The sequence below is a fragment of the Episyrphus balteatus genome, chromosome 2 (assembly GCF_945859705.1).
Source record: "Episyrphus balteatus chromosome 2, idEpiBalt1.1, whole genome shotgun sequence".
Lineage (NCBI taxonomy): Eukaryota > Metazoa > Arthropoda > Insecta > Diptera > Syrphidae > Episyrphus > Episyrphus balteatus.
In genome coordinates this window covers 35724510-35748436 of record NC_079135.1, presented here as the reverse complement: position 1 = coordinate 35748436, position 23927 = coordinate 35724510, and the positions used below count along the sequence as shown (strand labels likewise).

General features: G+C 30.2%; 3 protein-coding genes across 3 annotated transcripts in view; 1 reads left to right on the top strand and 2 right to left on the bottom strand.

Annotated features, from left to right (window-relative positions):
• LOC129911254 (tumor susceptibility gene 101 protein) overlaps nucleotides 1–23927 on the top strand; it is a 326606-nt gene that overhangs the window by 29781 nt on the left and 272898 nt on the right. The gene's annotated exons all lie outside the window — the stretch shown is intronic.
• Nucleotides 465–23322, bottom strand: LOC129909385 (uncharacterized). The gene is made up of 4 exons (XM_055986470.1): nucleotides 23243–23322; nucleotides 22083–23150; nucleotides 14204–14506; nucleotides 465–1588 (listed from the first exon to the last, which is right to left on the bottom strand). Exons 1-4 carry the CDS (start codon nucleotides 23243–23245, stop codon nucleotides 686–688), a joined length of 2277 nt encoding a protein of 758 aa, XP_055842445.1. The 5' UTR covers nucleotides 23246–23322; the 3' UTR covers nucleotides 465–685.
• LOC129911257 (uncharacterized) lies at nucleotides 14152–21795 on the bottom strand. The gene is made up of 2 exons (XM_055988988.1): nucleotides 21737–21795; nucleotides 14152–14506 (listed from the first exon to the last, which is right to left on the bottom strand). The coding sequence occupies exons 1-2, from the start codon at nucleotides 21737–21739 to the stop codon at nucleotides 14165–14167; spliced, it is 345 nt and encodes a 114-aa protein (XP_055844963.1). The 5' UTR covers nucleotides 21740–21795; the 3' UTR covers nucleotides 14152–14164.

The following is a 23927-nucleotide window of genomic DNA, read 5'->3' as shown; positions in this document are numbered from 1 at the left end:
AGATTTAAGAAAAAGCTGTTTTTTTCAGAAAAAAAGCTTTTTGGAAAAAAAACTTTTGTTAATTTTGTAAATTTTCTGACTCTAGCTGCGTTCCTTTGGAAATATTTATCTACTTTTTAGTACTTAAAACTACTTTGATCTACTTTGCTATACTGAAAAAGTAGTTCAAAGCAGCTTTAAGTACTAAAAAGTAGATAAATATTTCCAAAGGAACGCAGCTTCTGTCGTTTAGATAGCAGAAATTAAAAAAAAATTAAATTTAAAGAGCAATTTTGTACGACTTCGCTGTGGGGATGTGTACATTTTCAAAGCAATAAATTAATACTCAATTTACTTAGCCACGACTGGACTTGACCTGATGACATTTTGTACAGAAAAACTGCAATTGATTTGCTGGAATCAGGTGACAACACTCTTTGACATAAAACCGAAAATAAAAAAAAAAAAAATGCTTTGTTGGATGCACATTTTAGCTATTTATTTGCAGCATCGGCTCGGCTATTTATGGATTATTTAGTTTAGGTAATTGAATTATTTTATTTTTTGTTTTATATTAACATTTTGTATTTGGCATTTCATACACAACATTACTTACATTGAACTTAACATTTAATAAGGATACAGATAGAGATACATAATAGATTATAATAAATTTAAACTATTTAGGCATAATGAACATTTGCATTTAATATTTAAATGTTTTCGATGGTACTTTATATTTATAACCTTCAGGTCCAAGTTCATGCGCTGGTTCGGGTTCTTCGGGTTGAGAACTTGGAGCTGGATATGATGGTTGTGGTGCAGGATATGTTGATTGTGGTTCGACGTTAGTAGTTTCAGGGCCAGGATATGTTGGCTGTGATGATGGATAAGTTGATTCTGGCTCAGGGTAGGTTGGTTGTGATGTATCTGGTTGAGTGTAAGTTGTTTCGGGGTATGTTGGTTGTGAAGGTTGTTCGGGAGCTGTTGGTTTTGGAGCTGGATATGTTTGTTCCGGTTGTGGTTCGGGATTGACTTCGTTTTCACTTGGTGGCAAGTATTCCCTCTCTGGTTCTGGTTGAGGTGTTTGGCCTGGTGTTGGACGTGGTGCTGGTGGAATGTATTCAGGAGTTGGTGGGGCAGGTGGAAGACTGGGTTGTGGCCTAGGTTTGGTAGGTGGGGGACCGTATTCAACTGATGGCAGAGATCCTTCTTCGCTGCTTGGCTCGTCTGGTTGAGGTTGGGGCTGAGGTTGGGGTTGTGGACGGGGCTGTGGTTGGGGTCTGGGTTGTGGTTGAGGTTGGGGTCTAGGTTGTGGTTGGGGTTTTGGGTAAGGTGATGGTTGTGGTGGTGGGGGACCTGGCTGATCATCATCTGGAGGTAGATACTCTGGTGTTATTTGAGTGGGCCGTGATGGCATAGGTCGAGGTCTACTTGGTGTCGGTGGCTGTGGCTGCTCATCAGGTCCCACTCCATTACCGTCCGATGGAGATGGGAATGGCTGTGAAGGTTGCTTATAATGGTAGCCATCTTCTTGTAGATCGGTATCTAAGTGAGAAACATCAGCAAGGCAGGTTCCCAACAGAGCTACCATAAACACTCCTGGTAACTGCAAAAATAAAATAAATTGTTTCCAACATAATTAAATTTAATTCAAAGATATTTTTTTGTTTGTAAAAATAATTAAAATGCCATCATAAATAATAGAAATATTTAATTTTCTGTTGAAGATCCGTATTCATGAGGTTATATTGAGTCACTCTTCAATCAAGTATATTCCAATTAAACATAAATATATCTACTTGAAGTTTGAGTTCCGCTTGAATAATATCATCATTATCTTAATTCAAACTTAAAGAAAAAAAATATATAAATAATTTCACTGATTTTTTTTTTTGTGTGCAGTTTGAAATATGTAGGTAACTCTGAAATTGCACGATGTTGTCACGTTTATATCGTGTGTCCGTGATATTCCGTAGTCCGCACACATTAAGTGTCTCGTAACAATTTCCTTCTGAAAACTATTGTAGATGTGTTTTTCAATTGGGCACTTTATATAGAGATACTCTTGCAGCTAGTCGTGCAATATGCTTCACTATAACCACCTCACTATGGAGTTTTTTTTTTGTTGCAACTCCCACTATTCTCATATGCCGGTTTTTTTTTACATTTTTTGTTAAGGTCTAAAATTACTTCATAAATCACTTTCGTTGCGGCACATAAGGTAGGTGAGTATGTGGCTGGATACTAGTTGCTTAATATTTGTTTACTTTATTTTTTTTTTTTTTTAATTCAACGAACTCACCATTTTTATTTTCATTTTGTTTTATTTTTTTTTTAGTTTTATTTACTACGATGGATGGATGCCACCAAGATTTTAAAAAATTTTAGCTTGAGGAGCTTGTTCCACTCGGCAAAGTTATCTGACGCAAGTTCACTATATGAATGATGGCCAATAGTTCTCTCTCAGCAATATTTATATAAAACGTGTAAAAGTTCAAACTATCTATTGTATGCGCTGCTTATAAGTGCGCGCCATGGAAGTTTAAAAACGTTTTCAGACCATCATCCCAGAAGATTCACAACGGATGGATCATCATCACGAAGACAGTTTGATAATAACCACGTCGTCGTCGTCGACTATGGTGGTGTCGTCCACACAATACACTTGCCATCATCATATTATACAGATAGATGGGTCGCGTATATATGACTGCAGTCTTAGTTAGTTATATCTGATGAGTTGAGCCTTTACTATAGTGAATTAGATGAAAATTATAAATAGTGTGACCATATTTTTGGATTATATTTTTCTTTGTGTTGATGGACAGTAATATAATTATTTACAATTATATTTTTTGTTCATTTTCGTTTTGAAAATTGCTTGATACCTAAACAACCTTGTAATCTTCTCGATTAGGTTTACGTGTTAAGTACAGTATACTATCAAAAAATCTCATAATTATTGTGTAGACAACTTTGGTAACTATAATCAGAAGATTTGGCAGTTTTCGTCCAATGTTTTGGGTATTTAAATTAAATATAATTAAGATAAAAAAATATAGTTGAACGATTAAATGTTTTTCATGTAATTGATCATAAGTATTAAAAAATATATAACAAAAGAAAAAGACTTTTAACAACTTAAATTTCATTAAAAGCTAAGGTTGCTTTGAGGGCATTTATCCACTGCTTTGTACTCAAAGCTGGTTTGAACTACTTTTTTAATAGAGTTATAGCAGTAGATAAATGCTCCTAAAGAAACACGCAGCTAATATTAAATTTTCAATTTTGTTTTTTAAAAGAATTGATATCGAACCGGTGTGTAGTTTCTGTGTGTTATAAAATTACTGTTAACTAATGTTCATATAGTTATAATGTGTTACCACCCTTAAATATCAAAATTTATTAACGGTTTGTAGATATATTTCGCTGACAAAACTTTAGCTTTTGAACTAAGTCGGATTTGATTTATTTCGAAGAGTTAGCTGTCACCAACTTAACTCTTAGTTAACTCATCCCTAACAAAAATTGTCTCTAAGCTTGTCTCAAGCTTTACAGTTGTGTAAAATTAATCTTAAGGCTTCTTCAAATTCAAATAGATTAAATAGTGCAAAACTCTAATATTCAAGTTTGTACCTCAACTCTTTTGTTTTATATGAACCAATAATAAATTAAATTGAAATTTCGATTTTTAAAGCCATGTGTCAAAATTTTAGTTTATTATGATGGATAACTCAAATACTTGAGAGTCTGTTTATTTAGTTGTGTTGTGACCGTTCGTTGTGTCGTTTTTAGCCTACCCTTGTCCTAAACCTACATACACATTTGAAAACTTCTTTAGTATCGTAGTGATTTGAAACAAGATGAACCGAAAAAGTGACAGGAAAAATCAATTGACTATAACTTTTTTGTTTTAATAGATAGATAAATGAAATTTATACTATAGATAGGTAATTAAATAAACTATAATTGTGCGAAATTTCAATTAATTTCATATTCAATATCCTGAGACAACGGTAAAAAATGCTCTTTTTCAAAACACGTGATATCTTTTGATCTAGAGCACACAAAAATTTTATTTGACTTAAATACGCATGCTGTTAATATTACCTGATATATCACACATAACGGTAATAGCTCAACAAGTTACACAATCTTAAATTGAAAAACTTGGAAAATATATCAAAACACCTATAGAGAACTGTTGCCGATGACCAGCCACGAGTGTAGGAAGTACCGTAATCTCAGCGTGAAATTTCGACATAGTTGGCCTTAAAAAATTCTTACTTTTTTTGTAGGCATATGGTAGGTTGTCATATAAAAAAACATGGATTTAAAGGTTTAAAGGTGATAGAATAAAAAAAAGGTAGATTTTTTATTTTAGCAAGAACAATGATTTTTTAAGGTTTCACTTCTACCACGTTTGAATTGCCCACATGATTTTTTTTTTGTCTGTAGGTAGGTCCCTACTCGACTGCATTGGATTTTTGTTTATGGGAAAGTATGAAGGACATTATATATTTCAATAAAGAAGCAACTCTAGTTAATCAAGGAGAGTAAATAGTCGAAACGTTATCAAAAATGTGGCAGCTGTTAGTATCAATAAATGTTCATAACCTAATACAAAATGGGCTCTAGCATGAAAAAAACCATGGTGGACATTTTATATACATATTTTGTATAAGTGCATTTTGCATACAAAATATTTTAAAGAAATTTACTAAGCCTTTTGAGGATCAGGGAGACTTTAACTTCTACAGTTTTTCTCAATCATCATACAAAAATATGTTTTTTTAAGCTTGTCAGTGATATTTTTTCGTGTTTTGTTTTCGTGAGACCAAGGACAAGGCAGAATTTTTTCTTATTTACGCATTTTTTCAAGCAAATTGGCCTCTTGGACAAAAGTTAACATGAGCAAATACGTGTTCAGCACACCAAAAAATCATAGATAAGAATAAAAACAATTGAAATAGAACTTTGTAATTTAAACGCCAATTGTTTGTCTGGATTATGAGTTTTAGATAGAAAAAAATTATTTAAACAAAATTAAAATCATTAGTAATCTTAGTTAAAATTTATTCTCAATAATTTTAATATGAAACAGATGGTCACCTTAACTCTGGTAGGTAGTTAAGGTACTAGCAAAATTATTGAACAGATTACCTAATCACTGTCGGCACCATATACTTTGCAGATAGCTGAAGCTGAAAACCCATGAGTGATATGTCTAGCTTCTTCAGTTCTTTTGGGAGTCTTCATATTTTTTTTTTGTTTGTATCATTTTTGCAAAAACAAAAAGAAAAAAAAAACTAAGCCTGTAGTGGGTACAGATTGGTAAATATCTCATAATAAAGGTGATGATGAAGAATATTATTATTTGCACCTTATTTTGACTGCTGTTTTATGTTAATTAAATCTATTGAATGAAAAGATATTACTTTTTGCTGTTCATATAGTAAATAATAATAATTACTTGACCTAATGATTTGCAATAAAGTTTCCATACAGAAAAGTGTATTTATACTTTAAACAATTTAATAAACAAAGTGTATAAATAAGTTATACATCCTGCTGGGCTTTTTTATGAATATTTCTGGGAAATAATACAGAAACGGAACTTTGAATGAATCTTTGACATTATGAATGATATATTTTTAAAAGGTGGTACATAAATCAGTTATAAATTAAAAAATACCAAAATTAAAATTTTTGATAAGTTCGATTGATTTTTTTTTTTTGTAGGTTTGTTTACTCTTATCTATCAAATTAATTATGTATATTTGCAATGCGATAACCATGTAAATGTCTTACTATATCATCATAGCTGGTTTGTTTGTAGATATTTATAAATTTGATTTGGGTTTGTTATATTTGACCGCGAATTCAAATATCTCATTAAATATTTCGTTGTAATGTTGCTGTTTTTTTTTTTAACTTGTGATGATAAAATTTTGTTTTTCATAATTTTGCAGAGTCGAAATAATGATTTTCATTATTAAAATTTGCATCATAAGATATTCGAATTATTTATTGGGGAAAACAAGGTTAATAGTGCGTGAGCATTCGCAACTTAAATGACTATTGGATCAATATAAAATATCTTGCATTGCAAAACTAAGCGTTGGAAATCAAGAACAAAATTAAGGATTCGGCTTTTATTTCATCGAACTTACACAGAGAAAAATAGACCACATAAAATAGAACAAAAACAATAAGATTTCTCTATGGTTTTCATCCAAGAAGGAAACCTTATTAAAACAATCGGGTTTTCCTTATTGTTTTAAAATCTGCAAAAAAATAAAAAAAACGATGACCAGGCTGGGAATCGAACCGGAGACTTCAAATCATTAGTCGCCCACCTTACCATCTGAACCAACCTGCCATGAAAATATTGATCGCGATTTTTGTTCTAGTGCTAAGTTGCAAAAAAAAATCAACTTTTCAGTCAAATTTTAATAAGATTTTCTCTATAAAAATAATAAGAAATCTCCTTAAAAAAACCTTATTAATCGTTGATTTTAATAAGATTTCCTTATGAAATGTATGGACGGTAAAACAATATGGCAATCTGTTAGTTTTTAGCGGGTCATATTTTTCTCTGTGTAATTTTTTATTTTGTTTTTTTTTTTTTTTTTCATTTTTCATAAAAAATTAGAAGAAGTGTTGTTATTATTATCCCAATTTTTACTATAGCTCAGTATTTGCCCATTTTTTGATTTTATACGAAAGATAAGAACGAGTAATTACTTACTTGTGTAATTTGTTTTTGTTTTGTGAATGAAATAAAAAATGAGAAGCTACTGAGTATGAGAAAAAAAAAAATATTTTTGTCACACTGCACTTACTTTAAAAAAAAGCGAAAGTGTGTGAAAAATGTGCATTAGAAAAATTAGTTTTGTTTTAATATTTGTTCTCAAGAAATTACTCAGCAGGCAATATTCCACAGAAAACGATTGACAAAGTTTGTATATAATTTAAATTTGAATGTAATGAATTTTGTTTTGAATGAAATTTTTAATAAATAAAGTACGCATACGCCATAGTGATTATTCATCTGGTTTTTTTTGTTTATATTGCATATGCGTACATGGTAAATTTTAACAATGGTAAACTATAAACGTTTAACGTTGGTAGAAATTTGTATGTATTTAAAGTTTAAACATAAAGAGGAGACACTATTTACCCTTAAAATATAAAGTGCTTCTAGCAAATTCGTTTACTCTGGTTCAATTTTGATGACTGATGAAAATACTAACTGTTTTGTTTTGGCACTTTTGGCAAGATTTAAAGAAAAAATTAAAGCTAAGAGAGGCACTTTGTTAAAAATTTAAAAAGAAAAAAAGATTAACAAATCGGATTTGTTTACTATTACTATTAGCACAATAAACAACAGTAAATAATTTTTTTTTTCTAAACTTGATTTTGGATCCTTCAATAGTAAAGGATTATATTTATAATAAATAAAAGTAATCATTTTTTTTTCACAGCAAAAATTTTTAATCAGCAAAATAAAGAGTTACCAAAGAAACACGGCTTGAATAACCATTTTCAGAAAAAATAATTTCTAAATCAAAATTAAAATGAAAAAAAAAAAGACTGAGAAGACACGATATTGCTTTTACAGTTGAAGTTCTTAAATTTGTAAATTTATCTTTGCAAGATGGTAAGTGTGAGTTAAAAAAATAGAGTTCGTTCTTCAAAGGATTAAAACAAAGTCCGCAAAAATTTTGAGATCCAAAAGAAGAAAGCAGCTTGAATTAATTTACTAAGAAGCATATAAAAAAAAAGGTACGTGTGCAATTTACACGTGGTAGAAGTGAAACCTTAAAAAAAAATTTTCTTGAAAAAAAAAGAAAAAATCTACCTATTTTTTATTCTATCTCCTTTAAAAACATGTTTTTTATAAGACAACCTATATTAATTTTATATCATCTGAAAGCTTATTGTTTCAATTTATAAGTTCAAGTGACCTCAACTCCAAAAATTTATAAAGCGTTTCGCTTAAAATAAAAATAATTTTAATAATTTTTATTATTTTAGTTATATTTTTTTTCAGCTCAAAATATTTATATCGTCCATGTCTATACAACATCTACAAAAAGAGCTTATTTTTTTCAAACCAAATCACTTTTCATCAAAAAAGCAAAATAATCAATCTTTTTTCTCTTTTAACACCATTTAATATATTTTTTTAAATGACAACATATATTAAATTTTATATCATCTGAAAAGTTATTTCACCTGTTATATGACGTATGAATCATATTTCTACCATGCCTAGAAAAAATATAAGAATTTTGTAAAGCCAACTATGTCGAAATTTCAAGCTGAGATTACGGTAACTCCTGCACTGGTCATCGTCAACAGATCTCCACAGGTGTTTTGAGGTATTTTTCAAGTTTTTCAATTTCAGATTGTGTAACTTGTAGAGCTTGTACAGTTAATTGTGATATATCAAATGAAAGGTTATGTTATTAGCATGCCTATTAAAGTTAAATCAAATTTGTATGTGCACTAGATCAAAAGATATAACGTGTGTAGAAAAAGAACATCTTTTTACTGTTATCTCAGAATTTTGAATATGAAATTAATTGACATTTATAGTCTATTTAATTACCTACTTACAGTACAAATTTCATTTATCTATCTATTGAAACAAAAAAGTTATAATAAGTTGAATGTTCGTGTCGCGTTTTCGTTTCATCTTGTTTTCACTTCAAAAAGAAATAAAAATGTATATTTTTTTGAGATAAATTCGTTATTCCATTACGTAGTAATTATATTTCAACACCTAAACCAAAATTTAAAAAAAAATCCGATGTCCCGTTTATGGAAAATTGATTTTTCTTAAATCCAAAAATGTAGGTATAATTTGAATTTTGTTTTTGATTTATATAAAGGCTGGATAAAATCTTTTGTATTAGAAAATTTGTTTTAATTGAATATTTAATAAAAACGTTATTAATTTCAATATTTTTTTTTTTTCAACCATAAGAATTTTTCTATGGAATAAAATTCCAAATTGATAATTCGGTCTACCTTCTAGGCATCTCATTTCATTTCTACAAAAATAAGCTGCTGAATGCTGATACTTTAATTTCTCAGCTTTGCCATATTATTGAGTGTTTTGTATTCTACCATATAAAAAAAAGTGTTGCCTCTTTTGCTCTCTTAAATGAATCCATTTTGCGAATTATGGCGCTATTTATATAGAATTAGTATGCTAATCAATTATTTATTAAAGTCGATACCCCCAAGTGATTTTGACAGTTCTCACGTTCTAGAATTTTCTGCACCGGGAATATCATTTCAAGTTTCATTATAGATTATAGTCTAAAAATAATTTTAAGGCAGGTGTCAAATGACAAAATTTTCCTTTATTTTTTCAAGTTTGTGCCTGAGTTCTTTTGTTTTAAATGTAAAATTAATAAATTAGACCTAATTTATATTTTTAACCTATTATTAGGCCCAATTTATCATTTTTAAAGATTATAATTATGTACATAATGAAAAACAAGAAAATTAATTGCTAATTTTAACTTAGAATATAAATGGAGTAGTTGAAATAGCTAGCAATAATTCAAAGAAAGTTCTCAAGGTATGCTTCTCTTTTCTAATACTATATTGAAATTGTTTTGAAGATCAAATTTCCACTCAAATGACAACGAATCTGGTTCTCTACTTCTCTACTAAGATATTATTAGGTATGTGTTATTGGAAATTATTTCACTCCCTAAATTGCATTTGGAGAAAAACTAAATCCTTGCATTATCCACCCTACTCTTATACCCTACAGAACCTTGTTTATGACAATTTCTCCCGACCCTCGATACCTAGTAGCTACTGACCTACTCGATGATGACTTGACCGTGTGTAAAACCTTCCACTCTCCATAACAACACTACCGGACCTGAACAACCCAGACAAAAGCTGTCAGCAAGACAATGTTCTAATCTAATCTATGAGAGCATAACAATTTCTATCATCTATCTCAAAATTGTTACACCGCTATGCACATTAAAGCACTATAAGTATAATCAATAATACTCCCAATTTTGCTTCAAATATAACACATTTTTAATAAATCGTTCAAAAACTTAAATCAACTAATTAAGTTAAAAACATGTTTTTTTATCGAGATTCAGTTCGTGTTTTTTATTTTTCTTTTAAAGTGCGACGTATATATTGGATCAAAATATTGCATCAAGGTAAGAGCTCCAGCAGTGTGTGACGCTTGTGTGTGAATTATCAAATCAACTAGACAATAAATAACACATATCGAAGCAAACATAACCGCTCACTTTTATTAGTTGTTATTATAGATAGTGAACAAATCAATGGACAATATAGTTAATGGCCAATTGGCAATTTTTGCTTGTTGCCATTTAAAGCCAATCAGGAAGGATGAATAAGTTTAAAACAATACACATTCATCATCAATCAAAGAAATTAACATTTTGTATGTGAGAAAAAAAAGATTATACCAATGAGTATAATGTCCAACATATTAATTTGAGAAGTGTGACACTTAACCTTTGTTTGAATTTGTTTTTTTTTATTAAATAGTTTAATAATTCGATTTGCACGTGAGAAGAATCTTGTCTTGATTCATGTTTGTTTTTGTTTTTTTTTTTTAGTTTGGCTACCTATTGTATTGATTTTTGTTTTTTCTTGTCGCATGGAAGATTGACAGTGGGACAAATTGTTTTCGAACATTTAAATTTATCAAAATTAAATTGGTGTTATTTACCGCATGCAAAGATAGAAATTGCTCTAACTCTATAAAAGTTATTTATTCATTTCCAAGCATAGAATATAAGAAGATAACAAATTACGTATACGCTATAGTGACCTTTTCCAGTACCCTCCTATGTCAGACCGTGCATGAATTGCGTGAGCTGTGAATTTTTAGTTTAGTTTATTGTTTGTAGAAAAATCCAAAATTTTGGACCCTGCCTATATGTCGTACAGGACATTGTGGAAATACAAAAATGTCGTGAGACATTTTTTTTTACTTTATTCTTGGCTTTTTTGGTTATTTTTTTCAAAAATGAAAGCTAGTACAGGTTAACCGAGTGAGCCTAATTTGTTCGTTTCATACAAACCAACATGTTTTTCAAAAAGGCATCTCTGTCTAGCTCTTTCCGAAACAATTACAATACAAGTTTCATAAAAAACATAGATCAAGCGACGAAAAATGTTGTCATAAATTGACTGTGCTAACATTTAAAAAAAAGTACGTATATGCCATAGTTACCGCCATCACCCACTTTTACCACGGACTGTTCGTGAGATGCTTTGAATGTAGTGGTTTTTGTTGGGTTTTTGTCGATGTTGGACAAATGATTAACCGAAGTTTTCGACATTGCACTTCAGCCAAAGATCTTAAAATTTGTTGTTGACTACACTATGTTACACTCCGGATATCTATCACGTTTTGTAGAGCTTGTTGCATTGATTAAGAAACGGTATTTAAATATATCATTTACACCCCCGATTGGGTGGTGAATTAAGTTGAAAGCGTTTAAAATTTTTTTCTTAGTCAAAATCGATTTTCAAAAAAATAGCTCATTTGGAAATAAATATTATTTTTGAATACATTTTTAAAACAGTATAAATTGTTTTTAAAACTAGGCTTTAAATTGATGTCGAAGTTCGGTAAATGAAGAATAAAATTATTTTCTAAAACAGTAAAAAGATGTGAAAACTTGACGCAGCTATTTTTTTTAGGGTCCAAAAATTCGTTTTTCGTTGTCCTAAGTCCAGACTTTGGGGGTGTTATGGAATTTGCTCATAAAGTTTAATAATCAGTGCAATAAGTTCTGCAAAACGTGATAGATCTCCTTCCGTGTATATTTATTCTTTTTTACCCTTATTTGAATTTAATTAAAGCTCATATAAAAACAAAAGAGCTGAGCTTAAAACTTCAAAATATTGAGAAAAATTAGTTTTAACCATTTCATTATTTAAAGTTGCCTTAAGTATTAGTAGTGCACAGTACTCGTATTTTTTTAAATCCAAATCGTTAGAGCCGTTTTTCAAAACCACCTTTTCCGTATAAGTCATAATATGGCAAGGAGAGCTAATTTAGATCTTAAAATAATTGAATTTCTGCACTAGGGAAAGTTTGGTAGTTGCTTATAATGCAAGTAACAAGGAACACCATCTGTGTTAGCTGTATTTTTACAAATAAACAAATAATAAAAACGTTTTTATTCTTTTTATTCCACCATTCTATTGCTGTATTACCTTAAAATGTGTTAGTATTAAAAAAAATCTTCGTTCTATTAGCTGGTGAACAGAAACACCGGTCCATTTTATGTTATAGATTGTCTTGCTTTTAGTTTCATAAAATAAATCATAGAAAAATGTAACTTTGTAGGTATGAGTGATATAGTACATATGTATTAAGTTTCAGGACTCTATTATAAATTAAAAGTGCCAATTATATTAGTTATTCAAAATAAACGTTTATGCTTACGTCAAGTGATTCCAATATTTTTACATCTGATTTGAAGCTATTTTCGGCATGCAACAAAAAATACTTTCATTATCATGCCATCATTTTCGAAGAAAGATTTGTTTTTAACAAACTGACTTCAAAAATTTTAAATACTGTTGTTGTCTCAGATAGTGGCATACATTCAAGAGCAGACATTGAAGCAAGATATTATAATAGGTAGGTATATGAGCTCCTTGAAAAGTGTACTAAGTTTTAATATTTTGTTGCGTGCATGAGTGATGCTTAGAAGTCTGTTTTTCGTAATGATATTCATTCATTCATGTTAATAGTTTCGTGATTGAAGTACAAGTTGTAAGGTAAGATTTGAATAAAAAATATTTCATCTTTATTCATTAATGGAACTTTACACTTTTCCACTTAATCAACAAGGTTTCACTTTTTTATACAGTTTCCACACTCTGAATCATACTGTATTCCCTAATAAATGAGTACCTTGATCTTTTTTGTATTGTACTTAATTAAATAAAATTACTTTCTATAATTATTATAAAATAGGATTTTCCTAAAGTACACAAAGAAAAGCAAAAAATGTTATAACACAACTTGAAATTTAAATTTTCATCAGCTTCATCTGTTACGTATTATGGCGACCTCATGTCTCACCGAAATCCCTAAAATTGTTATTATTATTAAAACCCACCAGCTGAACGATGAATAACCTTAATTACAAATTAACATAAAATATAATTTCTTGAAAAAAAAAACAAAGATGAAAAACAAGTTAACTCTGTGCTACATCTTGCATGCAATGTAATCCATGACCAAATTAAATTAGGGTTTATAAAAATCCAAGACCAAGGTCAGCTACTTCTTCATTCACAAAAAATATGATACAAAATTTACAAGAAATAAATAAAAAAAGAAGAACCTTTTACATGGTTTTACTGTTCTCTCGAACTCATAAAATAAACAAAAAATAAATACCCAAAACTATGCTCATCTCAAAATTTATCTACCGGAAATGATCTTTGCAAGGCCAAACTTGAGCAAGGCTACATAGCAACTAATTTAGAAAGTAAATTAACAACGAAAACATTTTTTCGTGAGAAATACGTTATAAATAAAAATAACTATGCTCTCTGTCTCTCTGAAAGATTTAAATAAAATAAAAATTAAACAAAAACAAAAAACAAAAAAACGCATCTCAAAATGGGTAGCGTCGTCTTTGAGTAACTATTCGTTTATTTCTTGAAAAATACGAGTAATTATAAAATACAAATGAAATAATGAATCTCACTTAAATTCGACTTAAGGGAAGACTCAAAGCTTTTAATTAATTAATAATTTCAATAATCCACAATCCAGAGAGGTTATGGTGGAATGTTTGCTTCACTAGCTCTCTGACTAGCTATAATTCCAAAGCTCTATGCTAATTCAATTCTCATACTTACCACCATCATTATGCAATTTGTTTAAATGAATATAATTAAAAACGAATAAATGTGTTGGGGAGATATATAATTTTTTTTTTGTTTATAAATAATTTATTAGACTTTGTTTAAAATGTTTTTCAATAATTATGATAAGAGGTCATCGCATTAATCCAATCATAATTTTTTATCACATGGATTTAAGCTTGCTCAATCAAACAAATGGAATTAATGTACAACGTTGTTAAATAATATGGCAATAATCCTGTTTTTTTTTTGTCGATTTTACTTAATAACGAATTCGATGTGTACGTCTGTAATAAGTCACAGGACGCTTGTAACGATATCCACCACCTGGAGTAAAGCTATGAGCTGGTGCAGGTTCATGATGATAAGTTGGTGCAGGAATTTGGCTATAACGAGCACTAATTGGAGCTGCAATTGGAGCTTGAATAGCTACTGGAGCTGGTCTTGGTGGCTCTGGAAGATCGATATCAATGTATTCTGGTTCGGGAGTAGCAATATCTTGAGGGTTTGGTCCTTGGGTAGCTGAATCAGGCACACGACGACCGAGATGTGACACATCGGCGACAGCAAGTCCAACAAGAGCCAGAATAATTAATGTCAATTTCTGCAAATGGAAAAAAGTCGTTAAAAGAGTCCACTCAATCAGGGGTTTTTATTTTTTTGAGATTTTATATTATACACATGGTTTAAAGGTTTTTTATGGTAAGGAAGTTTATCGGGGGCACGCAGGTTAAAATGAATTTGTGACTAAATGTATAGAGGTAAATTGATTTTTATTTGAAAATCCGAAACTTAAGAAACACACGGTAATAAATAATCACAAAAGCAGGTTAATAATTTAACACAAAAAGTCAATTTGACTAAAAACACACATTAATCAATTGAATACTGCATTATCGACCGTATTTAAACTTCCTTTTTTATTCAATAAATCAAATAAATTCACAAGGGGTCACTTTATATAATTAAATTAGTTTGTTATTTCTTAAAATAGATCACTGAACTTAAACTAAATTCCAATTAATCGATCATCACCTACCATTTTGGTAAACAACAAAAAATCTCGTCTTTTTCTATATCACACCACAAAGTTTAAAGACGAATGATAATGTTTTTCCAAATCACTATGATATTTATATGGACCACAATAATGGCATTCAAGTGACCAAACCATCATCATCACCATCATCAGCCAAAACCAATGCCGAAGAAGAGTCACAAGACCGCACAAACGCCTTCCATAACACCTTACACATATCATATCGGTTTTAAGGGAGAGAGGAGTAAGTGCGGTGCACGGTGTAGTGTTTTATTTTTTTTTTTATTTTTCGTCAAAGCCAAAAATACGATTAAAAAATATAAAAGAAACTAAAAAAAAATATTTATCAAAAGAATGGATTTGGGTTTGGTATTTTAGCGTTTATCGCATCATCGATTGATTCGCGTGCTTGATGTCGTGCCACCACCATCACCACCATTCCAAATGATGGGTCAAAAAACACCAAAATTAATTTGAATATTAAAAATTCTATATAGCTTTCTATGTGATGAGATACATTTGCGTGTGGTAATATAAATTTGTTAGGAAGGTTCTAGGTCTAAGCATTCACTTTTTTTGGATTTTTGGACAAGTTATGATTTAGAATGGCACAGCTGTGTGGGCAAAATCAATTGGATTTTTAATTGTTTTTTTTTTTTTTTGGGAAGACTGAAACTCTTAGGTAAGCAAGCATCATTGACTTTTTAATTGTTAATCTACCGAATTCTTGATGATGCTTTTGTTTTGACAAGGTCAAGTGACTGTGTGTTTTTATTGGGTTTACTCTTTATTTGATTATGGTAAAGTTATCTTCCCGAAACTAGTTGAGCTCGTAAATTTTAAAGAAGATCCATCTGAAGATTATGATCAAGATGTTTGTTTGTTATTTTTTTTTTGTTGGTCTTTTTTTATAAATAATTGTAGAGTAGGTTGTTGGCATTTAAAGCTAAACTGTCTTTAAACAAAGTTGATCATTCTTAATTGTGCGTCTAAACTGATAAGAAGTACTTAATTAGCTGACTAAAAGAATTTTTTTTTTGTGAAGAATCAAGATTATACAGTGTTGAAGAATTTAAGTAAAAAAAAAATAAAAACAGGATTTTTATGTAATCTTTGAATTCGAATAGGAAAGGAAAAAAGAATAACTTGTGCTCGTGTGACTTGATTGTAAAAAAATTTGATCTCACTCTGAAGGCTTACTTTATATCTTTGATTAAATTAAGTTGCTTGGTGTATAAATTTAGTTATAAAAAAAAGAATAAAAGATTGAAAATATAGCAAATATTCATAATTTTTTATTCAAATTTATGTCAAACTATTGAATATCTATTAATTGGATTTAGAATCATTAAATTTGAATCAAAATAACAAAAGATGTAGATGTTCAATTCAAAAGCAAGCCTTTGCTTAAGAAAATTTTATATCTTTTGTTTGTTGATACCGTTTTTATGATAATTTTTTTTTGTGCACAAAACGCAAATACATATAGTTTTTGGATTTTTATTATAAGAAAAAAAAAAAAAACAAATGAGTTCTGTGTTCTGGGAATTCTGTGATATTCTCATGTATCCATGAAAATTGTCTAAGAATCTGTTAAGCTTTAACTAACAGTTTTAACAAAAAATCTGTCATATTGAAAAATATGGTCAAAGCCTTTACAGGGATATTCAAGAAATTGCAAACGGTATCATTTTAAGACCGACAAAATTCGAAAGAACATATAATAAATAATAATATATTATATTCGAATCTTAACTCTCCAAATTACAAATTTATTTATTTAGATTTTTGACAAAAATAAAAAAAAATCAGTTTACGAAAAAAATGCTTTTTTAAAATTTCTTTCAAATCTATCGAAGGGAAAGAAAATTCATGAAAGGCAGCAAAAACTTATTCTGGGGTCTGGTTGCAGAGTTATTAAAATCCAAATATGATGCTTTCGGACACAAGCCTCAAAATGAGTTTAATGTTAAAGATATGAGTTCAAAGTGAACAGGCCAATTTATTTAGGTACAAAAATTAATTTTTTTTTTTAGATTTTCAAAAAAAAAACTACAAGGTGCATTTTCATACAATTGTTTAAATTCATCACGTGTGTTTATTATGTTGATTTATATGATACTATTTCACAATTTTTTTTCGACTTTGATCGTTTCACAATTTTATACGTCATACTAGTAGAGTAACTAAAGCAAATTATTAGGGAACCCGGCCGAACAGCTCTGATTTTGACGATTTTTTTTTTCAAACGTAGGTAATTAAAAGTCTATAGATTAAAAATTGCCGGTGTTGCCGTATTGTTTTTTAAAATTAAAATTAATGTTTTTTTAACAAAACCATTTTTTTTTTTTGCTTAAATTTCATAAAACAAATGATAGCAAAAGATTCTCTAGGTAATTTAAGGAAAATATATAAAAGGCAGTAATGGACAATCTTCCATCGTTTAAGCGATAAATGCAATTTTCTAACATTCTGACCTCAAACACAAAAAAAATATTTTGAAAACAACGGCAACACCTACAAAAAAAAATGAAAAATTACTTCAATTTCAATGGTTTTTTTTTTTATTAAAACTGAATTTTTGCATTGAAATAATTAATTTTCTCAAAGACTGTGGTAAATAGGAACTTTAAATTTTTGCTATTTAACTTTCAACAGTAAGGGTTATTAAATGAATAAAAAATAATTTTATTTTTAGATGTTGAACTTAAAAAAAAAAAAATAAGTTACATTTTTTTTCAAAACTTTTATTAAAAAAAGTTCTTCGAAAATGAAATACTTTTTAATTTTTTTCATAAACCGTAATACATATTGACATTTCCTTTTATAATTTGAAATCATAATAAATGCGGCCAAAAAAATTTGAAATTAAATGCATTTTTTTTTACGACCAAGTTTAAAAAACGACATGTTAAAATTTTTTCAATAATTTTTTTTTTCAAAAATCTGAGTTCAATTACCATTCTTTCAAAAGCCGTTCATTCAATCAACTTAATTTTAATTTTAAAAATATGACTAGGCTTCTAGCTTTTTAAAAATGTATATTTAAATATTGTAGGTATTGCCGTTGTGCTCAAATATTTTTTTTTTGTTTGAAGTCAATTAATAAGAAAATTGCATCTATCGCTTGAACTATGGAAGATTGTCCCTCACTCCCGTATATTTTTTTTCCTTGAATTTCCTAGACAATCTTTTGGCATCAATTAATTTATGAAATTTAAGAAAAATTTTTGAAAAAAATTTGTTTTTGTTCACAAAAATCTTCAATTAAATTTAAAAAATCAAAACGGCAACACCGGCAATTTTTAATCTATAGACTTTAATTTTTTTTTTAATTACCTACGTTTGAAAAAAAAATCGTCAAGCTGTTCGGCCGGGTTCCCTAATATTGCCAATTTTTGAGCTTTAGTTACTCCACTATACGTTTTTATTTCGTTTTTTTTTTTACGACTGTGCCAAATTAAGTGTTTTCCATTTATATTTAATTCATTTCTACAAACCACAAATATTCATGAATTATTCCTCTTTTTGTTCGCCATTTGATATTAATATTTCTTGTTCATTATTTTCATTCATAATTTTCAATTCATTTCGTTTAAGGGGATTAAGGCAAAAATCGAAACATATACGTTTTTCATTTAGCACATGTTAATTTTGACAAAACCACAAAACTGTCATTAATTGAAAATGCAAAATTGGCCCACAATCTTAGAGTAAATAAAGATGTTTTTACTGTTATTTTTTTTCACGGTGTTTGTTTAATGCTTACATATATACAAATATGTACATATAAAAAAATAATAAAATGCACGACTGGGTCGCTTGAATTTGCTTGAATTTGAACAAATACCAAATTTTTTTTTTTTTTTGGATCTATTTTAATATTTTAGCCTTATAAAATTTTAAATCTCACATTTTTTTTATAAAAATATCTTTTTTAATTTCCTTTATAACACAGAATTAAAAAAAAATTTAATGAGTCAAAATAATAGTTTTTCTGTAATTTTCAAAAAATTTTCGAAAAACAAAATTTCAGTATCTATGTCACTAAAATTATAAAATATATTAAACACGTAAAAACAAAGTTTCAAAGAAATTCATTGACTAGTTCTAAAAAAATATTAATTTTCAAAACAAACTTCTTTTTTTTAAATTTTTGATCTAAAAATTATTTTTTTTTGAAATATACAGGGTGTCCCAAAAGTAATGTATCAAACGAAATATTCTGATAGGCCAACTTAAGGGCTCTCAGAATTTGATAACTTGTTCATCCCAAATCCTTATGGTTTTCGATTAAATGCAGTTTTTTTTTGAAAAATCTCTTCTTTGAAACAGTATAATAGCTTCCTCCCACCATAATTTCTTGTTTTTTAATATTCTTCCAACTGATCAAAATATTTTTTTTTCATTCGTCATTTAGCTGCAAAATAATTAACAGTTCCAAGGTTTTTGCTCTGAAAAACCATGTTTTGTTGAATTCAAATTTTAATATTTTTCGATTAACTTTGGAAATTTTTATACTTTTTTGAAAACTGCAATAACAGGGCAAGTTTTTAAAATAACAAACCATGATCACGCCAAACAAAATTTTTTTGTTCTCAAATAAATGTAAGAAATAGAGTTTTTATAAAACTATTAATTAATTTGCAGCAAAATGGCGCATGGAATAACAAACAATTAGTTGTTTCTTGTTATTGGGCAATGTTTTAGTGAAAGAATAATAAAAAAAAAAAATTAATTGTAGGCGGAGGAAGCAAAATACTGGTTCAAAGGAGGGATTTTTCGAAATTTCACAAGTACTGCATTAAATCGAAAACCGTAAGAATTTGGGATAAACAAGTTACCGAATTCTGAGAGCCCTTAAGTAAGCCTATCATCATAATTCGTTTGGTCCATTACTTTTGGGACACCCTGTGTAAGCTTTTTCAATGAAATCGGTATAGTAGTTTGCGAAAAAGTAAGAAAACTGTTCTATGACAGGTACCCTTAGTAAAAAATATTTTTTTATAAAATAAATCAGCTCCACAATTGTTGGTATTAATGTAGGGGAAATGGACTGTTTCCACGCCCCTTAAATTAAAAATCTTAATTTTGTACCTTTGTATGCACCACAAGTCAAAGTCAAAAGCAACAACAATTTCTAAAACAAACAACAACAACAATTTTAATAACGCAGCTAACAAAAACTTAGAAATGCATCTTACATTCTTTCATTTGACTGTTCTCGTTTTTGACAACCTGTGCAAGATATTTCCTATATTTCAGGAACCATTCAAATCCTTAGTCACTGAAATTTACTAAACTCCTTGTTTTTGCCTAAGTATCTCAATAAATAATACGAGTTTGCAGCTTCTGAATTTGTGCAGTAGAAGTTAGACGAAGTTTCGGTTGCAGTGTCAAAGTAGCTAGAAAACTTGACTAGGTACTACACCATGCCCCTTGATTAGTGAGTTCACATATTTTGTATAAAACAACCCTCTATGAATTTTTATATTTTCAATTGAAGTTCCTAAAGGAACTAAACCATAAACTTTGTCCATCTATTGCCATTGGTGTTTCTACTAGATACTAGAGCCCATCTAACTATATTAAATAATTCCAATATGCATACATATTTCTAAAACACACATTATGGGTGCTTTCATAATTGCATGGTTGCTTTATTAACATGCCATTTGGCCATTTGCGATCAAACTAATGTCAGAAAAACTATTTGCGCATGTATTTTACTTTGAATTTATGAACACTTTTTCTGATTTGGGTCTTTTGTCAAAAGTTTGAAGTTTCAATTCAGCCTCTTCTTCAAAATAAACCAATTCCATCCTTTGAGAAAAAAATCTTTTTTTTTAAACATTTCTCCAAATGTTTACAAATTAATTATATGCAAGAAATTCGCGGCTATTTTTGTTATTTTGACTTGAATTTTGAATTTATATTCAAAATTTTGATTGAATTGAGAAATAAAGGAAAGCTGTATCATTTTTTACGTCATGTTCCTTCTTTCTTCAAGTTTAAATTCATTGCGCATACGAATTTTTTCATTTGCACATTTGCGCTCCAAATATTTGCGTTTTACATTTATGAACACCTGACATTTTTGTCATTTGCATTAATGAAAGCTTAAGCTTTGCATTCGTCTGACTTGCGCAACCATGCATTTATGAACGCACCCCATGTATTGATTTTTTATATTTTGCATCCTTATCTGCTGCCAGATTGTACCAACAAAATAATCATTTTATAATTTTTTTTTTTACAGTAGCCCAAAGGTGCTTTGAAGACTTAAATTTACCATGCGTTAATAAAGTGAGGACCTGAAAATTTGTCGCAAAGGTGCGTATCGAGTTGGCTTTTTTCTTGGGTCGGAATTGTTTGAGGTGAAATCAAAATAGAAACCATCGACTTTAAAGCAGGTTTGTTGTGTGACGCCGAACTGAATGTTTATGTTAATTGCTTGTGCTCATGAATAACACAAGGATAAACCTTCGGCCACACGTGCAAGTTCTTGTCTACATTTCAAATTTGCATGTTTGTATTCAATGTTTCTTTGGTTTGATAGAAGCAAGTCAAATGACTGGCTTATCTGCTTGGAGCTCAACTGACTTCAAAGTTCACTATTGCAATATGCTCACTAGGACATTTTTTGGACGATTAGAGAAAATAATGTTTGAAGGATTCCGATCGAAATGTAAAAATTGTGACTAGAGATTTTTAAGGTTTCATTAAATATTATCTAGCTTAGTGTCAATCTTTATTCTTGCCGAACTTAAAAACGTCTAAGAAAAGCATCTACACCATAGACCAGTTTTATTTTTTCGCACCAACTTATAGAACAATTTATCGCTGGTTTATCTCTTGTAGAATCGGTACTAACTTCAATCTGATGACTTAATCTTAAATTATATGAAAAAAAGAGCGGGAAAGTAGCATAAACTCGTGTAAGCATTTGACAAACTTGTTCTAACATTAGCTACATGTCAATGTTAAGTTAAGGGTTGGTGTAATAAGTAACAATAAATTTTACTACAAGAAATTTATTTGGTAAACAGATTTATTTTTTCGTTTGTGTTATCAACTAAAATACATAATCGTAAAAGAATTCATGGCAACTTAAATCGATCATTTAATCTAATTGAAATTAGAAGCTGAAAGATGGGTTAGGGTTGTTGTTGTAGACATAACCGTCTTCAGAGTGGTTTTCGTATTCTGGCTGAGGCTCAGGTTGGTAGACAACTTGTGGTGCTGGTTGTGGCTTGTAGATTGGTTGAGGTGCTGGCTGGGGCTTGTAGATTGGTTGAGGAGCAGGCTGGGGTTGTGGCCTGTAGATTTGTTGTGGAGCTGGTGCTGGTGCAGGCTTGTATGTAGGTTGGGGAGCTTGGTATTGTGGTTGAGGTGCTGGCTTGTATGTAGGTTGGGGAGCTTGGTATTGTGGTTGAGGAGCTGGTTTGTAGATTGGTTGTGGAGCTGGTGCAGGCTTGTATGTAGGTTGGGGTGCTTGGTATTGTGGTTGAGGAGCTGGTTTGTAAATTGGTTGAGGTGCTGGGGTAGGTTGTGGCCTGTAGATTGGTTGTGGAGCAGGGGTAGGTTGTGGCCTGTAGATTGGTTGTGGTGCTGGGGTTGGAGCTGGTTGTGGCTTATATGTAGGTTGGGGAGCTTGGTATTGTGGTTTTGGTGCGACTGGAGTTGGTGGCAAGTATTCTCTGTCTGGGGTAGGTTGTGGCCTTGGTGCTGGTTGCACTGGAGCTGGTTGAGGTCTTGGAGCTGGTGCGAATGTAGGTTGTGGCCTTGGTGCAGGTTGCAACACTGGGGTTGGTTGCGGCCTTGGAGCTGGTTGCACTGGGGCATAAGTTGGTTGTGGCCTTGGAGCTGGTTGCACTGGGGCGAAAGTTGGTTGTGGTCTTGGAGCAGGTTGCACTGGAGCGAATGTTGGCTGTGGTCTGGGTGCAATCTGGACAACAGGTTGTGGCCTGGGGGCTGGTACTGGGGGCAAGTATTGTGATTGTGGCTGCACTGGTTGCACAGGTTGAACTGGTTTGTATGGGGCTGGTGTGTAAACAGCTGGTGATGGTGCTGGAACTGGAATATCTACAACCAATGGCTGAGATGGGAAGGGTTGGCTTGGAACTTGGTAATGGTATCCATCTTCTTGCAAAATGTGTGAAACATCAGCGCACACAGCGGCGACCAAAGCAAATAAAATTACGGCTTTCTGTAACAGAAAAGAAATCACAGTTAAAAACTTATTCACTTATAATCTTGAGTTCCAAAGCAAATTTTATGAACGCAGCGAAGTGACCTTACCATTTTTAATAAAATATCCACAGTCAAGAACTCGGTGTGTTCTCTACCTCAAAATGTAGACGAATGACTGGATTAAGAATATATTCACATTTTATATAAAAGTTGACAAAAACAAAAAAAATCTTAACAAAATAATAAAACCCAAAGCAGTTTGTGCTATCTACCGGATTTCTACACCAATACCATCGCACCACTTAACTACGGGGCAGACGAAACTATGAAAACTCCTTCATAATTTATTTAATATTTCTGGGTTTTATTGGTAGGTATGTGCAAATATGTTAAATAGAAACTGTGAAGGTTAGCATATAATCTACTAATTTCTTGATATTCTAAATTGATAATGTTTAACAAAAGAAGATATACACAATCTTAGCGCATATTTTTAAAGCCTAAACCAGAAAATATTAATGAGGTAGGTCAGAGGAAGTTCATTCATTAGAAAACACAACAAAAAAATATCTTAAACAGTAGATTTTATTTATATTTCTATTGGAATAGAACAGATTAATATACAAAAAATATACACAACATTAGATTAAAACTTAAATGAAAACAATAATCTTGGTATATTTATGTGTGGTTTTGATCCCAGTACAATTTTTCGAAACGAAACAAGTTTTCGGTTTATTTTTATCGATTGGCGATTGTCTATGAAGCTATTAAAACTAACAGAAAAGATGAT

What these genes read in the sequence shown, in the direction of transcription:
- LOC129909385 (XM_055986470.1), bottom strand. An exon ending in CTAACCCATCTTTCAGCTTC is followed by an intron (nt 14,507 to 22,082) that starts TAATTTCAATTA and finishes TTCCATTTGCAG; the next exon opens with AAATTGACATTAATTATTCT. An exon ending in GATATCGTTACAAGCGTCCT is followed by an intron (nt 1,589 to 14,203) that starts GTGACTTATTAC and finishes TTATTTTTGCAG; the next exon opens with TTACCAGGAGTGTTTATGGT.